Consider the following 23,885-nt stretch of genomic DNA (forward strand, 5'->3'; position numbering starts at 1 on the left):
AGGGGTAATTCTTTCTTCTAAATTGCATGATATTTACAGCTTTGTTTTTAAAAAAGACCAAAAACATCTGTAATGAGATGTTTTTTAAATATATGTGTATACATATGTGTATATATACATATACATATTTATGCTTGTTGAAAATTTAAAAACAGAAATATGAAGAAAAAAGAAATTACTTAAAATCCACAATTGAGTGATAATCACTTAAAACAAACTTATTTACTTATAGTCTCTTTCATTTATTTATACATGCCTGTTATTTATTTTATAAAATTGGTCTCATTTGATATTTAAAAGGTTTAAGTCAGTATTAAACAACAAAATACAATTTTATATAGGATGATTAACTTTCTAAACACTACAGAGAGATCAGGTGCAATAAATACACCCTACGCTGTTAAGTAGTGATGTAAATTTCAATTGTGGGCTTCCAAACAAATGTTTCAGAGATGACTGATCTTTGTATTCTTAATCTGTTGTTTAGTACAGTGAAGGAAAAGTGAACTTGGGTTTACATCCTGGCTCCCCAACAGTGGCCACAGGACCTTCAACAAGACACTGATCTCAATGAACCCGTTTCCTCTCTTGAAAAATTGAGATGTGGACCTCTGTCCGGCCTAACTCAAAATATTATCAGGAAGAGTGAATGATGTAAATGCAAAACCTCTGTAAATTACCCAGTTAAACAAACACTCTTCAAGGTTCGTGGCATTCTCAAGCATTTAGCATATAGTAAGCACTTCCACAGTCCTCTTTTCTAAAATTGAATGTTATGGCTCTCTGTGAAAACTGAATGGCAATGTAAGTGACTTTGGCTGGGATCACAGCTACCTGATTTTCACAAACACTTCTCCAGAGTGGTTCCTGCTTATCTGTAAGGATCAACTGTAAAATTTTCCTTTCCTGTAGGTACCTGGCCATACTGTGTTATGTCTGAAAACCCACCCCCTCTTTTTATCCTAATAAAGCATTCTGCCAATTTGAGAAAATTAAATCCCCATACAGCTATCCTGCTTGATTTTGTAGCTCCCTGTTTCACTTCATGTTTCTTTTAATCCCATCATCCTTCCAGTGGATCAGAGCATCTCCCCATTGTTATCTGACCACATGGATAACTAATTTCCAAAGGGAGTTTCCAGTTACTCTTTGAAGGATTTTTATTTTTTCTATAGTGATACCATTTTTCTATGGTGATACCATGTCTTTATTACCCTTTGCCCCAACCTTTTTTTGGGTCTCTTCTATAGGACAGGTAACTTTCTTTTCTATGAGACCCAATGGATGAGCTTCTATTATTGTTTCCAAGAGACCAATCTACAAATATTTGGCAAGCCAACTTGTCCATTTAATTTCTCCACAACTGACACTAGGTAAGGCCTCTCACATTCAATCCTGTTGGGCTTTTCTGTCTCTTTCTCATGCTTAAATAAACATGTATTGTGTTCCTTTCTGATAGAACACCTTACATACAACAGGAAGCACAAGCCAGAAGGAATCATGACTGTGCTCACACACACCCTGAGTGGAGTATGGTGTGTCTTAACCCATTTAAATACAGTTGCTGGTGCCACCCAGGCCACCTGGAGTGTGCTATTACACTTACTGAGGAGGGGCAGAGGCACTGATCAAATCCTCCTTCAAGTTATAAATAGTAATCTATAGAAGCAGAACCATTACTAATTCGCTAAAGAGATATTTTCAAAACTAAACAAAAATTTTCAATCAACTTTGAGTCCCATCTCTAGCTTATTTTTATACCATCCCATTTTGCTCCCCCAACCTCCCTTCCTACACCAACTTGGACTCCTAATGGGTTAGGGAAGGGCAGGAAAAGGGAGGAGCAGATTATCAAAATGAAAATGGAAGCAGCAAAGATAAACAGAGTGAAAGGATTAAAAAGACTCTTGTTTGAGGGGTTGATCAGAGTAAGGGTGAGCTAGGAAAAAACTGTCAGAAAACTCTAATAATTTATTGTTTTAGTTTCCCATGGGTGGAAAAAGAAAGCCATGCTTCATATTGTATTTGTTTTGCTAAAATTAATGCTAGCAGAGTGTCAATGCACATGTGCACATGTTGTCCAATAATTCATAGTCTTGGCTTTTTTCCTTAATTTACATTCTCTCAAATAGCCCCACCACTTACCATTTCTTCACACAGTGTCCTTGCTTATAATACTGTCCTACTTCTTCAAGGCTTGGTTCAAATCTCATCTGACTCATAATGTTAACCATGATCACTCCACCCCATAACCTCTCCCTTCTGAAAAATCAACAGGCAGCTGCCACATGCTGCTGGTTCCTCTTCCCAATTAGATGACATGCTTCTCCAAGGCAGGGAGCATGTCTCACCCACCATTACAGCCTCTTCTCCTTACATGGAATAATAATATCTATGGAGAACAAGCCCGCAGATTTATTTATCCCTACATTCATCTACCAAGCATTTATCCATTAATACATGAATGCTACAACTCCTAGCAAACACTAGGGTTCAATGGCCACTGTTCTTGGTTTGAGCATAACTGCCACACCTTTTTGGGTAGTCACTCTGACTCCAGTGGAGGATAACTGTGGCTCTTAGCCAACCCTCCCAGAAAGGCCATCAAGAAGTGGTCATCAGCATCCAGCACGAAGCCTAACCCCATGCCAAAGATTACCAGGATGCTGTGGGGCTGTCCAAGTTTCCAAACAGGGTTTTCAGGGTGACAGGGTGCCCCTTTGAAGAACATCTGGGTTCACCCCTTCTATAACATAAACTTACCCTTCTGAGCTGTGGAAACGGCCTCATCACAGGAATATCCACCACCACCGGGGGATGGAAGAACCTAAGTCACTAACTGGCTTAGATGCGCCATCACAGAACACAAGAGCAGTACATATGTAAATCTTCATTATTCATCATAAACACTCAGTGCAAAAACAGTTTAGCACCTCTTCATGCTCTTAAAAATGTTTCAAAAAAAGAAGAGTACTTACTGCCTTCCCACGTACAATGCAAAAGATTCAAAGCCCCTTCCACTCTCTTCCAGTGTGCAAGATGAAAGAATGCATATGCTATTGCTTCACTGTCTCCTCTCTTCAGGATATGTTCTGGGGGTAGGATTAAGCTTTTCATTTCTAGTAGGTACTGAAATAAAAAAGCAGGACACAGTTGTGTTAATACATAGGTAATTTGGAATTCAGTATTGAAAATAGAGCAGTTGATTTCCCTAAAGCCACCATTTATAAGCATTTCATTAAACCTGAAACCTCATTACTACATTTGAAGGCAATTACTAAAACATCCAGCAACACAAAGTTTGCTGACAGATGATTAGCCTTGTACTAGTTTCCTACAGTGAAGATCAGAGGCTTTCAGGCTAAGACACTCTAATCAAAGAAATACATAAGACTCAAATAGCATAAAGGAAAATGTGGAAGACATGATAATTTGGTATAATTTTGGAAGCAGAATGAAACCTTATAAAATGGACACATGAAGGTTAAAAAGTTATGTGGTTAAACCAAGTGCAGTACAAAGATTTGAGATTGAGTAGCACTGTCCACTATTTTTTTCTATACACATGTATCAAGGAGAAGAATCTTGTCCTATGAAAAGAGCCACCCACAGCTGCTCAAGTGCTACAGGGGGGAAGGGTGGCAGCCAGAGCATGGGAAGACCCAAGGGAGGGGAGCGTTATAGACCCTAAACTGTGACACTCTTAGATCCTTTCCCAAAGACTAGGGAGTGGGGGTGGGGAATGGGGGTCTCAGCATACACCTCTTCATTGCTATCTTCTACAAAGTGGGTAGGAGTATAGGGCAAGAATGGATATACTTCCTGGGGGCTGAGAAAAGACTATGTTTCCATTTTTATTCTTCTGTTTTACTATAGGATAGATAGGGAGCAATTTTTGAAGGTTATTTTATAATTGCAAATGTTAACCTTTCTTTTCTGGCTGGCATTCTCCCCTCCTGGTTCCATCCATGACACCCACACCCACACCCACAACCACACCCACAACCACACCCACACCCACACCCACACACCCACCCCACCACCACCACCAAAGACAAACATAACAATAGCCCATGCAATCTCCTTTAAAATGGAGACTAACAGACTACAGAGGGATATGGACAGCAAGAGCAAGTGCTAAAAAAAGGTGTTCCAAAATGTTACTATCAGAAATAATTGCCTACGTATTTTTCTGTCCGTGGAAGTTTATGAAAGACAGTGAAAGGTAGAAGAGTCATGGTATACAGAATGGACACTATGGCACAACTATCAATGTTTCCCTGTCATCTAGTTGAGGATTTGTACCCTTTGGGCATCACCCAGTTGCCCTTAAGCTTCCTCTCCCATTGGCACGCTTGGTGTCGAGGTGTATGGCCCGGCAGGAGCCAGGAGAACACATGCAGGCAACTTTCCTCACTCTGGGTCTGATATCTGAAGACACCTCCAAGCTTCTGGCCTCAAAGCAGAAAGAGTAGGGAAGTGAAAGAGAGACACCCAGAGAGCAGCAGGAGGACAGTGATATGGTCGTCACACTTGGGAGGAGGTAGGATAGAAAGCCTCACTCCACGGAAAGACCTGGGACCCATTTCCAGGCTGGCCATGACAGGTGTTTGTTATTTTGGTAGAACTCCTCAAACATGCGTTCTAAAAGAACTTTCTGGCCATCTGCCTTTTTGGATTCTATGAACTACTGCTTTCCTCCTAATGTCTTGTTTTAAAACAGTGCAAGACAAAAGTCTTTTTCGAAAAATAACAATAGAGAATTACCTAGCAATCCAATTTGCACTATGTTTATAATGAGTATCAGTCATAATACAGTTATATTTACTTTATGGTGAATTTTATGTTTGGAGTTACCTGGCTATCCTCTTGTGATTTTGTTACCTTAATAGGAACCATTAAAATGTACATTGCTACTGCCAGTGATGGTCTTAAAGGACTCCGAGGCTATGAGTCATGAGAAAAATAAATAACTTGTAAAGTGTTATGAACTGTATTAATTGTTTCAGGGTAAGTTGGAGAAGGAAGAGCATTTGGTTATCCATAATAATCATCATCAAAAAAACAATGGAGAAGGGAGATTTCTGGCCTAATGAGAGCCCCGGAATAAGATTTTCATCTGATTTTCTAATTATTCATAGTCACCACGTCTATCAAATAGTCAATTTTTAAAGAAGGATCATGCTTATAAAATTTGAAACAAATAAAATATGAAAACAACTAACTCATGTGTCCCAGGTATACAGAAATCTCCTTAAAGCCCCTGAAATCAGATGGTGGCTATAAATGTAAACTCCCATTCTTCTCATTTCTATGATTAGAAAAGGCTTTTACATTTGATTAAGGATCTATGAAAGAACTCTTCTCTTAGCCTAAAGAACCTTCAGGAATAGGGGCACCTGAGAAGGAGTGGGCCTGGTAGTCACCCACATTTGTGGGTAGAAAATAAACTAGCAAGGCCAGGTGCAGTGGCTGACGGCTATAATCCCATCACTTTGGGAGGTCGTGGAGGGTAGATCACGAGGTCAGGAGTTCAAGACCAGCCTGGCCAAGATGGTGAAACTCTATCTCTACTAAAAATACAAAAATTAGCTGGGTGTGGTGGTGGGTGCCTATAATCCCAGCTGCTCAGGAGGCTAAGGCAGAGAATTGCTTGCACCCAGGAGGCAGAGGTTGCAGTGAGCCGAGACTGTGCCACTGCACTCTAGCCTAGGCGACAGAGCAAGACTCCATCTAAAAAAAAAAAAAAAAGAAAAGAAAAGAAAAGATAAGCTAGCAGGAGGCAGGACAAGTCAACTGGCAGGGGAGGGTAGGAGTTCCGAAAATTCCTGACAAAGAGACATTATAGATATGTGCTATCCCTGTTCAATACGACAGTTTCTACCACGTGGCTATTTATATTTAAATTAATTAAAACCAAACAAAATTAAAAATTCAGTTCTTCCATCTCACTAGCCATATTTCAAGTGCTCAGGTACTGCATGTGGCTAATAACTACTGTATTGGACAATGCAGGGACTATTTCCATGATCACAGAAAAGTCTTTTGGACAGCATTGAAGGCTGCCGTAGACAATGGTTTTTCATCTTTGGATAACTGGACCAATTTTTAACATGAAAAAATTTCAAAGGTGTTCATGATAGGAATCATCAGGGTAGTAGCTACTGACTGAAAATATACAATATGACAAAAAGCTACAATAAATGTAATAAAACAAAAATTAATCTAAAAGCATTGTTGGCCACCAGGGCATCTACACATAAAACATTTGAAAAATAGTAGTACACATGTGTGTGAGACAGATGGCTTACTCAGCCTGCAGGCTCAGTGGGATGCATATGGCCTCAAGGCCATCATCCACAGCCCCAAACACAGGCCATGAGGTAATGCTGTTTCTCCTCTAAGCTCTCTCTAATCTTTGTGTATGTGTACTACTCACATGCCACCTTATATTAGTTATCATGTATCTTGTTTCTCTGTTGAATCATAAGACCCGCAAGAGCATGAACCTTGTCATCTGCATCTTAATTTCCCCTCCCGCACCTCCTACAGAGCCTTGCACATCAAGGTAATATTTTTTTAAGCTGAATTAAAATGAAATCTTACTTCCCAAGAAGTCTCTCAAAGTGAACATCCCTGGCCTAATCAGCCTCATGAGGCTAACCAAAGCAACACATTAAGGAAATAACTCTTGCCTTCTCATCTTATCTACCTTATGGCAGCAATCGGCTATGACTATAAAAGAGATTTATACTCCTTTATAATTCTAAACAAAATATTGGCCCTAACTAAATGGTGAAGGCTAATAACAACAATGTGTTATGTTTTTGGCCAGGCTTAAAATGGCTGGCAAGATCAGTTCTCAACATGTACAACATTTAAATTAGAAAAGCATGGAACAACATTTCACGTCTTACTTGTCAGGAGAAAAATAAATGGAAGAGGGCAGATCCCTATCCACAAGTATGCAGAAATCAATTAGAATAACTATAGCTTGCAAATCAGAGAACACGCTTTGTCCATCTATAATAATGGCTTGGTTTCTACTAGCTCAGCCAGCATTCTGTGCTATCTTGCCCGCCATCCTGCGTCTAACTTCCCTCCCAGATAAAATCACACTGATCTTGAAGTACAGTGCTTCTAAAAATTTCGGAAGCAACTTTTCAAAATCTATTTGTGTCAGCATCCACTGCAGGAGCACCTAAAGTCAGGGCATATGAAGAGAAGCAGAGAGCTATGGTCTTTAGGTGTGAGCAGCGCCTATTCATGGAGGTCTCTGAGACAAGACTGGCTCAGCTGTCAAGGAAACTGCTGAAGAGATGTGGCCTATTAGAGGCCACCTTGGGTGGCTGCTAAAGTGCTTTTTGCTAAGATCTTAAAATTCTATAATAATTTGAATGAAAATGATCCCATAGTTATCATTCACATAAATGTTAATACCAAAGAATTAACTCATACACCTCTTTTTTGGGATTTGCAATATCAACAATAGCATAAGTCATATAAAAATCATTAGCAAAAGTATGGGAATAAGCAAAATGTGAAAAAAAAAAAAACAGGTAAATTAACTTATATCACAGTTAATGATGGCTATTAAGTGGCTCCCAAAACCAGGTAATGAAAGAATATGTATTAGCACTGGGAAATGTTCATGATACATTGCTAAATGAAAAAAAATCAATGTACCCTAACAATTTACATAGCAGATTATTAATTATTTTGACAATAAAAATGTATAGGTAGACATTAAAAACCAGTGGAAAGTCACAAGTTGAATGTTCGTGGTGGTTAAATATTTGATTGTAATGGGAGATTAACTTCTTTTGTACTCTTTCTGTGCTTTCCAAGTTTTCTATAATAAACATTTTGTAAAGGATGGGGTCTCGCTCTGTTATCCAGGCTGAAGTGTAGTGGTGCAATCATAGCTCACTGCAACCTTGAACTCCTGGGCTCAGGCGATCTTCCTGCCTCCACCTCCCAAGTTACTAAGACTACAGGCACATGCTACCATGCCTGGCTTGCAATAAATATTTTTATTTTTTTCTCGCTATATATGTATGTACATGTATGTATGTATATATGTAATACAAATCTATTTTCTAGACTTGCATCAAAACACACATGCACACACACACACACACACACACAAACACACAAACAAAAGACAACCGGAGATAGCAATTTTTTTCATGCCTACAATGCTTTGGTGCAACCGGTTCTGATAAAATGGCCTAACACCAGAAAAGATGTTTTTAAAACATCAATAAAGAGTTCTGCGAATTAAGCTAGTGCTATTTGGGAGAGACACCACATAGTCTGACTTTCAATGTTGCTTACTCCCTGGAATGAGTAAGACACAAAGCAGGGACAGGACAAAAAACACTGCAAGTAGCCACAGCTCACTCAGATCATGTGGTGATGGAGAATGCGGTACACGTCACCAGGATTCTTTGCCTTAATCTCATCTACCATCTGCCACTCTGAATCACTTACTGGAATCCTGGCTCTACTGTTTAGCTACGAGACCCTGGACATGTTATTTAATTTCTTTGAACCTCAGTTTGCTCATCTGTAAAACTGGAATAGTAAAAACATACCTTGCTGGTTTTAATTTTTGAAGATTATGTAATATATGTAAAGCATTCATTCACATAGTACTTGGCATGTAAGTGTGCATTGAATAGTAGATATTTTTGCCACTAAAAAATATTATATGTTCATATTACTGTAGAGGTAATTTGTGTTTTCCACATATACATGTCCCACAGATAACTGAGTTTGTTTTTGGGTAAAATACTTCAGCACTTTTATTGTAGTAGCAGATCAGTTGAAGAGACCTGGCTACCAAGGGTCATTAACCGACCAATACGGAGCCAGGCATAAAGCAAAGCTGAATTGTCAAATTAAACCTGGTGATTTCAGTACCACTCAGGGATCCTCATCACAAGGTACCTTCTTCTTCCTGGTTCACTTATCTATTCATTGGTTACTTTGCTTCATTCAAAAAATATGTGAAGGCTCACAGTGTATCCCAAGAATATAGATAGGGGAGCACCCACAGGCTATCCAAGGACATGGATATGGAAGGATCCTTTGTGTATTCCAAGGACGCAGCTATGGAAGCACCCATAATTTACCTCAAGGGCATGGACATGAATCAGGTCAGGTCCCCACCTTGATGATCCATAGTCTTTGTAGGAGTAGAGGAGGGAGAGAGAGACAGTAGGAGGGAAGGAGAGAAAAAGAGAATGTATGGAGAAAGAATAAAATTCAACATGGTGAGTACCTTAGAAAGATGTATAAACTTAGCACTAAGGAAGCAAATGGACAGCATTGTGTCTGAGAAGGCTTCACAGAAAAATGAAAATATCAATCTTACTAATTACATAAGAGTTGATACTGAAAAAATGAGGAGGGGGGATTCCAAACCAGCATGAAAGGGCAAAGTATACCAAAAGCATCAAAGGCTACCAAAAGCAAACCAAGGCATCAAAGGGCATGATGTGTTTCTAAACTGGTGGGGCCTGACTACTAACATGATGGTAATTGCCAACACTGATTACGCACTAACACACGTGCCAAGCATTATCTCAGTAACTCCTTAACACTGTCTGTGACAGAGCTAATATTACCATTCCTGTTTCACAGATGGGAAAACGAAGGCTTTAGGAAGTAACTTGTTCAGAGTTGCACAGTTGCACGTGGCAGAACCTGCATTTGAACTCAGGCCACTCTCCAAAGGAGTGAAGTAGAAAAAGTAGGCTGTAAAAGGCCTTCATGATCTGCTCCAGAGGGTGCCCTGACCCTTAGTAGCTGGTTTTCAAACTTTTAGACACAGAATACAGTTGGCTCTTGAGCAACCTGGGTTTGAACTGCACAGGCCCACTTTTATACAAATTTTTTTTCAACCAAACACAGATTGAAAAGATAGTATTCATGGAATGGGAAACCTGCATATACGGATAGCTGATTTTTTTGCATAACACAGGTTCTATTGGGTTCTGCAGGGCTGACTGGGGGACTTGAGTATGCATAGATTTTGGTATATGTGACGGGTCCTGGAACCAATCTCCTGCAGATACTGAGAGATGGCTGTAATTTGTTCAGAGAGAGAGAAAAAAACCACTTAGAATCTGTGAAGCTGATGCAAAACAAAGCTGTGGGGAAATCTGAGGGATGGACCCGAGAGAGGTCTGGGGAACCCTCCTGGCTCTCCTAAGAGGACAGTTTGGAAATCACTGCCATAGGCAACTGGGAAGTGAGTTGTGCAGTTTGCAATTTTGAGAGAAATGGGTGAATCATGTGTAGGATCAACAGACAGGGAAGAGATAGAAATTAGCAAAGTCTTAAAAAGCTCCTGTAGAGTCCAGGTGATGGGGACAAAATTGGGGGATGAAGGAGGAGCTTTTCCAGGACTTGGCGCCTGACTAAATGTGAGAGTGAGGGGAGGAACCAAAGGTGACAAGTTTTTAGTGTAAGAAACTAGAATAATGTGAGTTCCTTAGCTAGCGTAAAGACACCAGAAGAGGAAGAGGCTTAGCAGGGAAAGGTAACAAAAACAGCTTGAAGAACCTGCAGAACATCCCTGGAAAAATGGCCTGAAGGCAGCTTGGTCTGCAGGTCTAGAGCTTAGGAGAGAAGCTGGAGACACAAATGTGGGCGTTCTGGGCCAGAGGTGGAAGCTGCGCAGTAGGAGCAGCGGAGATCTCTCAAGACAGCTTCGAGCAATCAGGGAGAGGGCAGTGAACAGAGCTCCCTGGAAAACATAAGTGTGTGGCAGCACAGAAAAGGAGGAGGAGGAGAGTGCTGACATACAGGAGTGGCACAGAGAGTAGGTGTCATGGGGTCAAGATGGCCTCAAGACATAAGGCTGGCCGGGGGCAGTGGCTCACACCTGTAATCCCAGTACACTGGGAGGCCAAGGCAGGCAAATCTCTTCAGCCCAGGAGTTCAAGACCAGCCTGGGAAACATGGCACAACTGAAGTGGAGGTGGGAGGATTGCCATTATAGCACCACTGCATTCAAGCCTGGGTGACAGAGCAAGACCCTGTCTTATAAAAAAAAAAAAAAAAGACATAAAAAGCAGTCAGTCAGTGGGACCAAAGCATTTAGTCAGTGGGACCAAATGCCGAGGAGAGATGAAATAGGATGAGATATGAGAAGAGGTCAATGGTTCTGGTGGCCTAGGTGGCAGCGAGCTTAATAAGAGTGACCTCAGTAGAGGTGATGAGCCTGGTGGGGGTGGCCTGTATGGGGATAGTCTTGGAGAAAGCAGCTGCAGTACTTTTTGTTAAAGAAAGAGACTTACAAACTTCCTATTCCTGAGAAATGTGGCTAAAAACTGGTTTCTGTTCATTTTCCTCTGGGTCATATTTCCACAATACGTTCTCCTTACTCTAATCCAAAAAAGCTTTGGAACAAAATATGACTCAATTCAAAGAAACTTATATTGAAATAATATTTCTAAAATGTCCTGTTGATATACAATATCATAGACAGTCTGCCAGGGTATTTTGAATTTCTGCTTCCATGCTTCAAGCATTTTAAAATACTAAAACCCACTACACATTTTGTTTCCTAAATTGGATTAAAAAGCAATTTTATACTCTGTCAATCAGCTTTACCAAGATATAAAGGGAGGATTGCTTTAGTGTTTGCATGAAATAGAATTTCCATCACTATAACAATGTCCTGTAGGTACTCCATTAGCATATACAATTACCACGATGTTTTCTTCCACAAGCCTCTTGAAATCCCCATGAAACTAGTTTCTAGATTAACATTAGATGAGCTTTCTTTTTTTTTAAAAAAAGTACATTTTTAATGGGAATGCATTTCTGTCATAACATTCTTCATTCTTTCCTCTCTGTTTTCTCATGACTTCCCACACTCCTAGACTTAAAATTTGAAAGCTAAATATGTATTAGGCTAGGTCCTCATTTCCATATTGCATCAACCCCAGTCTGCCCCGCTGCTGAAATGAGTGCTGGGAGTGTGGCACCCTTCTCCCCTCAGTACCCTCTGGGACTGCCTGTTGTGTCCTCCGCTACCTCTTGGGCGGGCGCAGTGAGGACAGCAGATGGTTTACTGGTTCTGGGATTTGGGGCAAGATTAAGATGAAAGCTATCCCCCGTTGGTGCTGGCAAGTTTTCTTGATTTTTTCCCCTCAGCAGCTCTGTCTACAGCACTCGGACATGCTAAGGAACTGGTACTGGCTCCGCAGCCCCCTCCCTGCTGCTCAGAGGAGGATGTGAGGCCTCCTCCTCTATGGGTGGGACCTCGAAAGCTTAGGATTTTCTGGGGGTGATGGGTCACAGCCATGTGTTATTTTCTGAACTGTATGCAGAGGGGCCTTGGGGTTGCTGGGCCACCAGACTTCTCATCCCAGTTTCAAGCAGAGCATCTACTTGCTTATTTATTAAGGTTTCATGTAAGACTGAATTAGGAGAGGAAAAATGTTTACTGCTTTATAAAAGTTAAACATTGTTTGTTTTTGTAGAAGTAAACACAAGCTGGCCAGTGGAGACCTGTGTGTGGTAGTGAAGACCCGTGACTTGGGAAGCCCTCCTTGGTGATACTGACCAGGTCAGCCTTTCCTATCAGCCAAGGCTCAATTCTGGGGACTACCACATTCAAGGTTTTCAGAGTTGAGAGGGAAGTTTGGGCATTCTGTATACAGCCAGGCCACTCTCCTACCACTGCACACTTGGAGAATGTTTCTAACAGCAAAGCACAGGATCTAGCTTCTAGAAGTTACAGAGTACCTGGGTTATCTGGCCCAACCCTGACTGTGAGCTGGCTGCCTTGCTCTGGTGGGCCCAGCAGCACTCTGCCTGCCTCACAGGGGCACGGCCCAGTCTGTCTTCTCAATGACTGAGCACTTCTTGTGACAGCACGCATCGTGTTCTGACCAGCGTCCCAGTGGCTGGCACATAATTAGTGCTCAATAAGTGCTAGCTGAATGCGCTGCTGGGAGGGAAAAGGGGACTCTGCTTGGAGACTAGAGAAGCTGGTGGACAGCAGCAGGAAGGTTAGCCCCTCCAGGATGAAGTAAAGTGGCAGGGATGTCTCCTGTTTATTCTATTAGAGCAGAGTGATCCTGCTTAAGTAAAAGTAGTTCAAATATGTTGTGGTTGACAGGAGAGTTAGCAAGGTGTGTGGTTTCCAGCTGAGGGAGGAAATGGAAGAATTCCTCTTCTGAGGGGCATGAGAGCCTTGCCAACTCTGATAATGAGAATAGGCACCAAGACAGAGGGTGCAGGGGCAGGGAGGAAGGAGATATAAGCAACCCAGGCTGGGAGACGCCAAACTGCTTAGGCCAGGTCTGAAAAAAGTACCTGGTGATGTTCAAGTGGGTCCCTACCTCCTCTATGACTATGGGCACCTGGGACCCCTGACCACACAGCTCACACTAAGGGAGATTTCCCTGCCACCTCTCTCTCTTCCACTCACACTGCTCTCCTTGTCCTGGTGGTAGGCAGTGGAGATGACTCCAACAGCCCAACTCCAATTGGTAGAAGTACCCCGGGAATGAAAAAAACAACTGCTTGCTTTTTATAGGCTGAAGAAGAAAAGCTTTGGAAAGAGTGAAAACTTAATAGAATCTGGAAACATTTTGCTGGGGCAGCCAATGATGATGGGTTCGGTGTATGTATGTGTGTATTAGGGACTGTTAATGTCGCCCTACAATCTTGATTACTCAGACAGGGAAATACGAGTTATATAATCGAAAGATGGGTGGCTTCAGCCTCCATAATAGAGGGGACACCTGCCTCTGTAATCAAAGAAGAAGACACAGTGATGTTTTACGAGGCAACCTCATGCATGCCTAGGTCAGGCTTTCAAGTCTGTTCCACCTGAGGAGGCAGGTGCAACAGGGAGAGGAAGGGGCCTGCGTATGGGCAAGTTTCGTACCAGACGTGAAGTGTTGTGTTGGGGTAGAGGACCTGATGGGAGTGGGTTGGCAGGGAGCAGGGATGGTACCAGGCTCAGAACAAGAATATAAGACACAGGTCGGAAATGGGTAACACTTAATCAGCCACAAGCAAAGAACTTACCAAGCAGCTATAAGCTGCAGAATCCCTGAAGACAATAGCTGCAGCCAGAACATGCTAGAGCCTCCCCTCAAATCTGGAGGCCTGAAGGGACCCTGAGGGTCCTCAAGGCCAAGGCATTGAGGTGCCACTGTTATACTCTCTGGTTTCCTTCTTCAGGCTAGGGTGGCCCAAGAAGCACCTGTTAATGCATGTTTCTAGGCAGCCTCTATTTCCACCTAGCCTGCAAGCACAGAAATAGAACGGGAGGTAAAAAGGAAGAGATAATGAAGGGGCCAACATGTATTGAGCAGGTACTGAATGAATTACACGATGTAATTTCATTTACCTGTCATCAGTCCTGTGAAGCCATTACTTTTATCCTCATTTTATCAAAAGAAGAATGGGCAGGAAACTAACTCCCTCCTCCCATACTTTATTCCAGTCCTGTGGACAGCAAGTAATGGGAGTAACTGTTCTGAACACTTTTGCGCTTTTCTCTTTTTTAGAGACAAAATCTCTTTCTGTCACCCAGGCTGTGGTGCAACAGCACAATCGTGGCTCACTGCAGTCTTGACCTGTTGGCTCAGCCTCCCGAATAGCTAGGATTATAGGTGTGTGCCACCACACCCAGCTAATTTTTTTGTTTGTTTGTGGAGATGAGGTCTCACTATATTGTCCAGGCTGGTCTCAAACTCCTAGACTCAAGCGATCTTCCTGCCTCAGCCTCCCAAAGTGCTGGAATTACAGGCATGATGAACCCTTTCAATGATACTTCATAGCTCTCCTTGTCTTCCTTGCTCTGTTGTTATAATATGTTTTGCCTGACAATTCAGAAAGGAATAAATACAAATGGCTAACAATGTTCAACCAAGCTAGTAGTGGCAAAGAAATGCAGACTTAAAGAACAAAATTCCATTTGTACTTAATAGGTTCATAAATATTTATTGCTCCCCTTCTTTCCTTTTTAAACAAACTGCTCGACGACAGTGAGGGTATGATAAAATGGTGAAGAAGGAGTTGTCTGCTGATTTAAACTGCTATAATCTTTTTTGGCAAGTAGTTTGGCAATATCAAGAGCCTTAAGTGTTTCCACACATGACTTAGTAATTCCCATACTTCAAATCTACCCTCAGGAAATAATCCTGACTAAAAAATCTTCTTGCCCAAAGAGGTTCATTACAGAAGTTGACCGATCATGTCAACTTGGTATCTACCATGGAGGACTCAAGAAGTAGATTACGCTGTGTGCACAGTCCCTCACACCCATAATCCCAGCACTTTGGGAGGACGAGGTAGAAGGACTGCTTGAGGAACAACCTGGGCAACAGAGACCTTGTCTCTATTAAAAATTTTTAAAAGCTGGCTTAGCGTAGGGGCACATACCTATAGTCCCAGCTACTCTAGAGGCTGAGGCTGGAGGATCCCTTGAGCCCTGGAATTTGAGGTTATAATGAGCTATGATTGTGTCATTACACTCCAGCCTGGGTGACAAGAGTACAACCCTGCCTTGGGTCAGGGGGTCTGGGAGAGGGAAGAAGTAGATAATTCTCTTCTACAAAATGTAACAGAATGAAATTGAACTCTTATCTTACACCATACAAAAAATCAACTCAAAATGCCCTAAAAATTTAAATGTAAAACCAGAAACTATAAAACTTTTAGAAGAAAGTAAAGGAGGGGAATAACTTCATGATATTAGTTTTAGCAATGATTTCTTAGATATGACACCAAAAGCACAAGCAACAAAAGCTAAAATACACAAGTGGGACTATGTCAAACTGAAATGCTTCTGTGTAGCAAAGAAAACAATCAATAGAGTGAAAAGGTAACCTGTGGAATAGAGAAAATATCTGCAAACCATATATCTAATAAGGGGTTAATATTGAAAACATATAAGCAACTCCTACCACTCAATATGAAAAAAAAAAAAAGCCCAACAATCTGATTTAAAACTTGGCAAAAGACTCATATAGACATTTCTCCAAGAAGATATATGAATGACCAACTGGTATATGAAAAGATGCTCAACATCACTAACAAGCAGAGAAATGAAAATCAAAACCACAAAAAAATTTTTACCTGATGTGTTAGGATGGCCACTCTCAAGAAAAGAACAAGTGTTGGCAAGTTTGTGGAAAAACTGGAACCCTTGTGCACTGTTGGTGGGAATGTAAAATGGTGCAGCCACTAAGGAAAACAGTTTGGAAGTTTCTCAAAAAATCAAAAATAGAATCACCATTATATGATCCAGTCATTCCCCCTTCTGGGTATTCATTCAAAAGAAGTGAAAGCAGGATCTTGAGGAGATATTTGCACTGCTATTTTCATTGCAGCATTATTCACAATAGCCAAGGTTATTAGGAAATAACCTAAATGTCCATGGACAGATGAGTGGATAAAGACAATGTGGCATATACATACAGTGGAATAATTTTCGGTCTTTAAAAAGAAGAAAATTCTGTCATATGGTGGATATAACATAGATGAAGCTTGAGGACATTATGCTAAGTAAAATAAGTCAGTCACAGAAAGACAAATACATGATTCTACTGATATGAGGTATCTAAAGTAGTCAAATTCATAGAAGCAGAGAGTATAATGGTGCTTTCCAGGGGCTGTGCGGAGGGGAAAATGAGGAGTTGCTGTTCAATAAGAATAGAGTTTCAATCGTGCAAGATGAAAAAGTTCTAGAGATTACTGTACAGTGATGTGCATATAGTTAATGATATGGTTTGGCTGTGTTCCCACCCAAATCTCTTCTTTAATTTTACTTCCCATAATCCCCATGTGTAGTGGGAGAGACCTGGTGGGAGTTAACAGTTATCTCCATGCTGTTCTCATGATAGTCAGTGAGTTTTCATGAGATCTGACGGTTTTATAAGGGGCTTTTCCCCCTTTTGCTCATTCTTCTGCTTCCTGCCATCATGTGAAAAAGGATATGTTTACTTCCCCTTCCACTATGAATGTAAGTTTCCTGAGGCCTCCCTAGCCATGCTGAAGTGTGAGTCAATTAAACCTCTTTCCTCTATAAATCACCTAGTCTTGAGTATGCCTTTATTTGCAGCATGAGAATGGACTAATACAGTTAACAAGATTGTACTGTACACCTAAAAATTTGATAAGAGGGTAGATCTCATGTTACATGTTTTTTACCTCACACCCATAAAAAAGAAGTATCCAAAACAGAAGTATCCAGTTATAGAAACTGTCTTAAAAGAGTCTGAAGGCACACAGATAAAATACTAGAACTGTAAGTTGGAGAATAACCTTTTCAAGGTTAAAGAACTCTGAAAATCTGATAATCCTCCCTCAGAAACAAATACATCCCCAATACCCAAACATAAAGTCCATGGTAAGAGCCCTATGCTAATTTTTTTAAAATAGTAAAGTAAAAGTATTTAAAATACATAGGAAAAAAGGCTAGAAATAGTCTTAAATATGAGTAGATTGTTTTTTATAATACCACTATACAGCAAAAGACATATCTAATATTGCCGGTAACAAACAAATAATTTAGCCCACCTTTCAGAAACTTGTCAGAAAATGGAAGTTTATCTTTGGTACCCTGAAGGAGTTAATGTAACATCCTCCAAAACAAAAATGTGTCTCCTCGCAGTGCAAGGCTTGCAGTGTAGCTACAGCATACTGAGAGCACATAAGCTCTGGTTAACCCAGGTCTGTGTAGCTGATGGGTCACTGATAGAAATGTCTCCCTCACCCCCACCCTATATAAATCTCAAGACTACTGAGGAAGAGCAGGGTGAGCATGGAGCATATCTGCAGAAAGAAGGCCCCAAATCCAATCAACTATAACAATACAAAGATGAAGGTATAGAACCGTGATGAGGGCAGTCCTTTGATTGTCCAGCATTACATGAATGGAATTTTCTTTATACGCAAAGTGATTTTAATCCCATTAAATGGAAAACATCCTCTAATGGATTCGAGATTTCTTTGTCTTCTTGAGTTTTGTTTTTAGTTGTTGAAAATCGCCAGCATCATTAATATCCCCAATTTTCCTCAACAAAAGGTAAACAGCAAGTACATAATCAATGCATTATACTGAGAGACCACAGAGAAGAGAGAGACTACTTCTGATGAAGAAGAACAAGCTTCCTGGTGACTCTTAATGGTGGTGGTGAAGGGGCAACAGGGTTTCCTCAGAGGAAGTGAAAAAGGGAAAGGAAAGAGAATGTGTCTGGAATGATGAACAAATAGTTACGAGGTGGAAAAAAGGAAAACCAAGTCGGGTCAGATTATGGAGGGTACTGAAGAATCGCACAAGGAGTTTATGCCTTTTCCTATGGGAGCTGGCGGCACAGCTGCAGTTTCTCAGGAGGGAGTGACAGTTCTGTTGGGACTGATGAGCCTGTGTGTTTGCTTCCTCTTTACTAGTTTGCTGCAATCTAATACTTCAGAAATTCTAGTGTTTCACATCCAACTGACCACTGAAGGGGCTCTCCTTCAGAACAGAGATAAGGGGTTTCTTACTGTTCTTATTTATTTCCCAGTCCTGTGATGTGGTAAGGAGCAACACTCCCTCCCTACTCCTCATGTCTGCAGGCGAAGAGCATTCCTAAGAGTAGCCCTCTGAAGGTAAATGACTGGTATTTATCATTGGATGGTGAAATATTACCTATGTATCTTTGCTTAATGGGATACCAGATGAAGCAAAGCTGGAAATACATGGAAGGCAGTTCTCAGTTACTATATTTGGTATTCTTTTCTCCCTTAGAGAAGATGATAATCATATAATACAGCATGCAGATACTGAAAATTCCTGTGGTGGGCCACTGACAACTTCCTGTGGTAGAGAAAAAGAAGCCATGGAAGTCATATCATTTAAGATATCTTGAAGAAACCTGAATTGCCCTTAAGGGACTGAATGCCTTGAGAAGCAGTGTACCCACCAGCATTTGAAGGGTCCAAGCCTAGGCTGGTCTGTTCCCTGGTGAGATGTGGGAGGCAGTAGAGGGCAACATTTACGAGTAGATAACCCAGAATTGGTTCAGGCTCTGTCATTTATTTGCTGAATGACCATAAGCAGATTATTTAACCTCTCCAAATCTTTGGTGCCTTCATCTATGTAATAGGGATAATAATATAACACACCTCACAGAATCATTATGAAAAATAAGTGAAAGGGCTTATGTACTTCAGTTAGCACTGTGCTTGGCACATAACATTAAAAAAAATAATAAAAATGATTATCGCAGTATCATTATAAGGAGAGAGTCAAGGTTAGGACGGGAAGGTGACCTAGATGATCTTTAAGGCCCCTTCTTATGCTAAGAGTCCAAGAGTTTATAACCTTCACCGATGTCTCATTAGAACTAAGGCTATTATTCTCTGCCTCCAAGGCACCAAATGTGTGTGTGTGTGTGTGTGTGTGTGTGTGTGTGTGTGTGTGTATTTGCTAAAGTAAGATGTTTAGAGCACGCTGCATACTGTATATTAGAAATTTGTGGCTAATTCTTGACAGATGTGGCCAGTGAATCCCAGGACCCGTCCCCCACGGAATTCTGATAGACGAAGAGGATCTGGAAACACATCGCCCCCTCAGCACAATCATCAACAAAGCAAAGTGCTGGAGAGTCAGTTTACCTAGGTAGTTTTCCCTACCTTCGCTCAGTTTCATGATTAGAAATGAGAGTGCAATCAAATATTTGAAATGTTTCCACCTTTAGAATAATTCTATTTTGCAGGTGGAATCCCGGTTAACTGTGTCAAATTCTTCCATGGCAGCCTTAAAGTGTTTCTTAGGGCTTTTAATATTCTTCAAGAGGCTCAATTAACCATTTCGGACCAGTTTTATAGCATTAGATGACTACTTCCATCAAAATATCTAACCAACAAGTACTGTACTGATTTTCTGTCTTGTGCCCCAGGATGGCAAGGCTCTAGTTAGGATCACAGTAAAAGATCTGGTTCCTAGATATGAGAAGCCCCCAATCATTATCAAAATTCTTAATAACTATCAATAATTATCAAAATTTTTGATATTAAAATTATCAAAAATCTTAATAATTTACAAATAAATGGTGCTCAAGTATTTTCAAAGAACTTCAAATATATAATCTCACTTGATCTTTACCAGAAGACAGGCAGGGCTTCTATCCTATCTTCATTTAAAGATGAGGGACAACTTTGAGCTGAGAAATGCTAAGCCCAATGTCCAATGGCTGATAAATGACAGAACCAGAAGTGGAACACGAGTTTTTGCCTCAGAATCCAGAACTTATTGCTCAATACTACTTCTAAAAGAGCCTTATTTATGCTTACTGAATAGCTCTGTAGAGAATGGCATTCAATGAGTATTAATAGATGACCTCAGTTTACTGTAATTCAGGATAATATTTTCACGATTAGTTTTAAATTTTAGTCAAAGTGGAATAAATGTTTTTAGCTTAGGTGAAAAATATTATATAAGGATATATAGTTATAGCACCATATGGACAATACATAAATCTAAAAATACTATGTTGGTCATTACCCATCAGGCCTAATGAATAAATACATCCTTATGCAAATGTGGCATAGTGAACCACTCTTCAATTTCCTGCTAACTGAAAACAATGACCCAGACTTGACTAAAATCCCAGGAATGATATTAGATCACTTATCTCTGTCACTCTGGATATCAACAAAATAAAGTAGTTAACTCCATAAATCATCTCTCTCTCTCTCACTCATACCTCCCACCCTTTTGCTATAGTGCTACAACACAAATCAAACAGCCTTCCTTTGTCATTTTTCACCAGTAAGTCTTCATCAGACATTTTGCCAAGGAAGATATGGCTTGTCATACCTGAGGTGAACCACACGAAGTTTCTTAGAGGTCAAAATGTACTTAATAGTGGGACTGAAAGTGGCTCTCAGCTACTTTTTTTTTCTCCCTCAGAGAAGATGATAATTATGTAATACAGCATGTAGATACTAAAAGAGCAGGGAGTTAAATATAGGCAAATAATAAATACACATTCATCTCCTGAATAAAAGATTACAGAAATATCCTCTGCTCCAATTTGATTCCCTTAAAATCAATTTCAGAAAAAAAATTGGAAATATTGGGTATTTATAAATTGGTCAACCATGTGGTTAATAACTAAAACAAATATTTTCTACTACATATACTTATGAAAATGGTACAAAGCAAAATACTTTTTCATATTTTGAAGTTTTCTCTATTATTTTCTTGCCAATACTGATTACTATCATTTATTTATAGAGACATGGAATGCGACATTAGTCAGTATTTTTTTTTTTTACCAGTTTTATTCACAACAACATTTATTTCCTGATTTTGGTCTTTGTGAGACCATAACTGGTGTGAAATTCCTATCAAATGCGTCAACACTCCCGGGATATCTACTTTTTGCCAATTTCAGGCTTCCTGGCCTGCCTCAGCGAGGTCTATCGATTTACCCTTATTAAGTGAAGTCTGGAAATCTGCCCCAAAGCCTCTTGAGTGTAGCTTTTGCTTAAAATGAGGCTAATGCCCATACACTATACAGGGCCTCAACATTTGTTGGTTGCAATTCATTTTTTATAACCGGTGTAGTCGAGATACAACACCGTGGTCAATGAATGCTTTCTCTGCCATCATAACGAGTTCCTGTGGGGATTCCACAGACTCACTTTTGGCACATGAGGATTGAATTCCACAGCTCTATGAATGGCTTCTACTGCATTCATCTCTGCTGTGCTCAGCCCCCGCCGAGATGCAGCCTCAGGAGAGAATCTGAAAAGCAGAAAGACAAAAACCATCCAGTTGGGACCACTGCTTGGGCATCAACCCGAAAGCATCTACACATCAAGGGCCCATAAAACCACAACGAGCCAATGACATGAGCTCTCCAAACTTCTACTGCATGGAACCTCTGAGTGACCCCGAGGACCGAGGCCAGCAAAAACCCCAGCAGAAGCAGAAAGCGTGCTTGCATCTAGTCATGGCAGGAGTTAAATTCGGCTGTCAAGTCTCTGTCTAAATAGCTAATCTAAGTCTTCTACGAGGTACCTGCTCAGGTCGGGGGAAGAGGTAGGACTGACAAGGGCAGACAGTGTAGGAAAAAGAGAAAACTAGGTTACAGAAGAGTGCACTTGGTTAAAAACAGAGCTGGGAAGGATTTGAAAGGAGGCCTCCCACCCAATGTCAGTGCTGCGATGGAGGTTAAATCATTGCAGCGTCAGCAGCAGGCGAGCCTGCTTGGGGCCATTCCGGCAGGGGGCGTGTGCATGCCCAAACTGCGGGCGAGACACCTGCCCGAGTGAATGAAAAAAACCAGACCATGCAATCTCTTTCTCACCTCACACCCAGGGCTAACTCCAGAGCTGTGCTTGGCAGGCAGACACCACAGGGGAAGCTGTGACAACCCTGGCCCTGCCCTCCCAAGCTGGAGTCGCTGTGTAGGGAGAAAAGATGTTGCAGTAGGTACTGGCGATCTACAGGATAAAAAAGAATGAAAGAAAATTACTTTGGTCTTGAAGTGTACACACACTTAACAGCAAACCTGTCTGATACAGCAGAGGCTGGTTTCCTATTCTCTGCTTTTGATGCTACAGAGGGATTATATCGGGGAAGTGTAAGAGTTTATGGACTCAAAACCAGTTAAGCCATCTAGGCTCTTTCACCTGACAGGCATCCTTGGATGCTTATGAAAAGTCCATATGCCATAGTCACCTGCCTGAACAAAATAGGCAAACATCCCATTGAGATGGCAACTCAAAGTTAACAGACCAGTGGGGGCTAATTTGGAGTTGATGAGGCAAAGAATGAGAGATGACCATCCCGTCTGCCACATTCCACATGTGTATGACACTGCCCATTTATGGACTGCTGAAGGGAGAGGAATGTGCAAGAAACGAATAGAAGGATGGCATTCTGTGTAAGTCCCAAGCAGGTGTTTTGGTATCTACTGTCTCACACCAAAAAAGTCATCTCAGAAGTATGGAATTTCAAATAAATCCTGCTTTAGGATACCTTTACACACCCTTACATTACCTGAAGATACACATTCCCTCCTTCTAATAGTGAAAGAAAAGAACAGCAGGTTTTGGAAAATGCATGCTTATAAGCAGGGGTCTCATAGACTAAGAGAAACTTCCAGAGAAAGCCCTCAGAGGCAACACATCTCAATTCCGGTCAGGCATTAGTACCGCACAAGCTATTATTCACTTACTTGTCAGAGACAGCTCTTGCTTTGAGCAAAGCAGCTGTGTAGCATATTGTTGCTGACTTTGGTAAGCTTATATCTGTTGGAGAAAAAGAAAGTAGGAACACATAAGTTTGTAGGTAACAAAGAGCAATAATTTTCAATACACTAGCATTTTAATCACATTTAAGTGTAATAAAGCATAAATGAAGAATATTTTAATACATATGTTACAAAAGAATTTCAGCTATTCCTTACTGTATCAACACAGTATGTGAAACTAAGGCTAGGTTGTATTTTTATGAATAATTCATGTCCACCAGGCTGACTCTTAAGCAATCACCTTCTATTTTAAAATATGAATTTTTGTATGTTGAGTTGAAGCAGATTATAGCTATAAATATATAAATTTAGATATCACGTGAATATCCTTGATGTGAAAGTGTCTTTGTCACTTATCAAAATTTCTCGACAGGTGTATGAAATACTAATTGAAGAAAAAAATCTAGATTAAAAAAAGACATAGCCAAATGAATGATTCTTTAGTGGTCAGATTTAAACTACATTTCTTTTGCATTAAATTTCAAGTTTACATTCAATTTTTAATAGTGCTTGTTAAAAATGTAAAAGTCAAAGTCAAGGAGATACACATATATATCTAATATATAAATAAAGATATATAACTTTTAAACAGTA

General features: G+C 40.6%; 1 protein-coding gene and 1 long non-coding RNA gene across 15 annotated transcripts in view; both read right to left on the reverse strand.

Annotated features, from left to right (window-relative positions):
- LOC105475562 (suppression of tumorigenicity 7) overlaps positions 1 to 23,885 on the reverse strand; it is a 272,359-nt gene that overhangs the window by 17,159 nt on the left and 231,315 nt on the right. For all 14 annotated transcript variants that reach the window (XM_071094580.1, XM_071094579.1, XM_011731020.3 and 11 more), the window contains 3 exons: positions 23,217 to 23,289; positions 21,676 to 21,778; positions 2,979 to 3,129 (listed from right to left, as the gene is read on the reverse strand). In XM_071094580.1, the coding sequence (XP_070950681.1) occupies positions 2,979 to 3,129; positions 21,676 to 21,778; positions 23,217 to 23,289 (327 nt within the window). The remainder of the gene's footprint in view (positions 1 to 2,978; positions 3,130 to 21,675; positions 21,779 to 23,216; positions 23,290 to 23,885) is intronic.
- Positions 11,058 to 21,669, reverse strand: LOC139362756 (uncharacterized). Its single transcript, XR_011622022.1, has 2 exons — positions 18,948 to 21,669; positions 11,058 to 18,841 (listed from the first exon to the last, which is right to left on the reverse strand). It is a non-coding gene; the product is annotated as an uncharacterized lncRNA (long non-coding RNA).

This window comes from Macaca nemestrina, chromosome 4 (genome assembly GCF_043159975.1).
Source record: "Macaca nemestrina isolate mMacNem1 chromosome 4, mMacNem.hap1, whole genome shotgun sequence".
Lineage (NCBI taxonomy): Eukaryota > Metazoa > Chordata > Mammalia > Primates > Cercopithecidae > Macaca > Macaca nemestrina.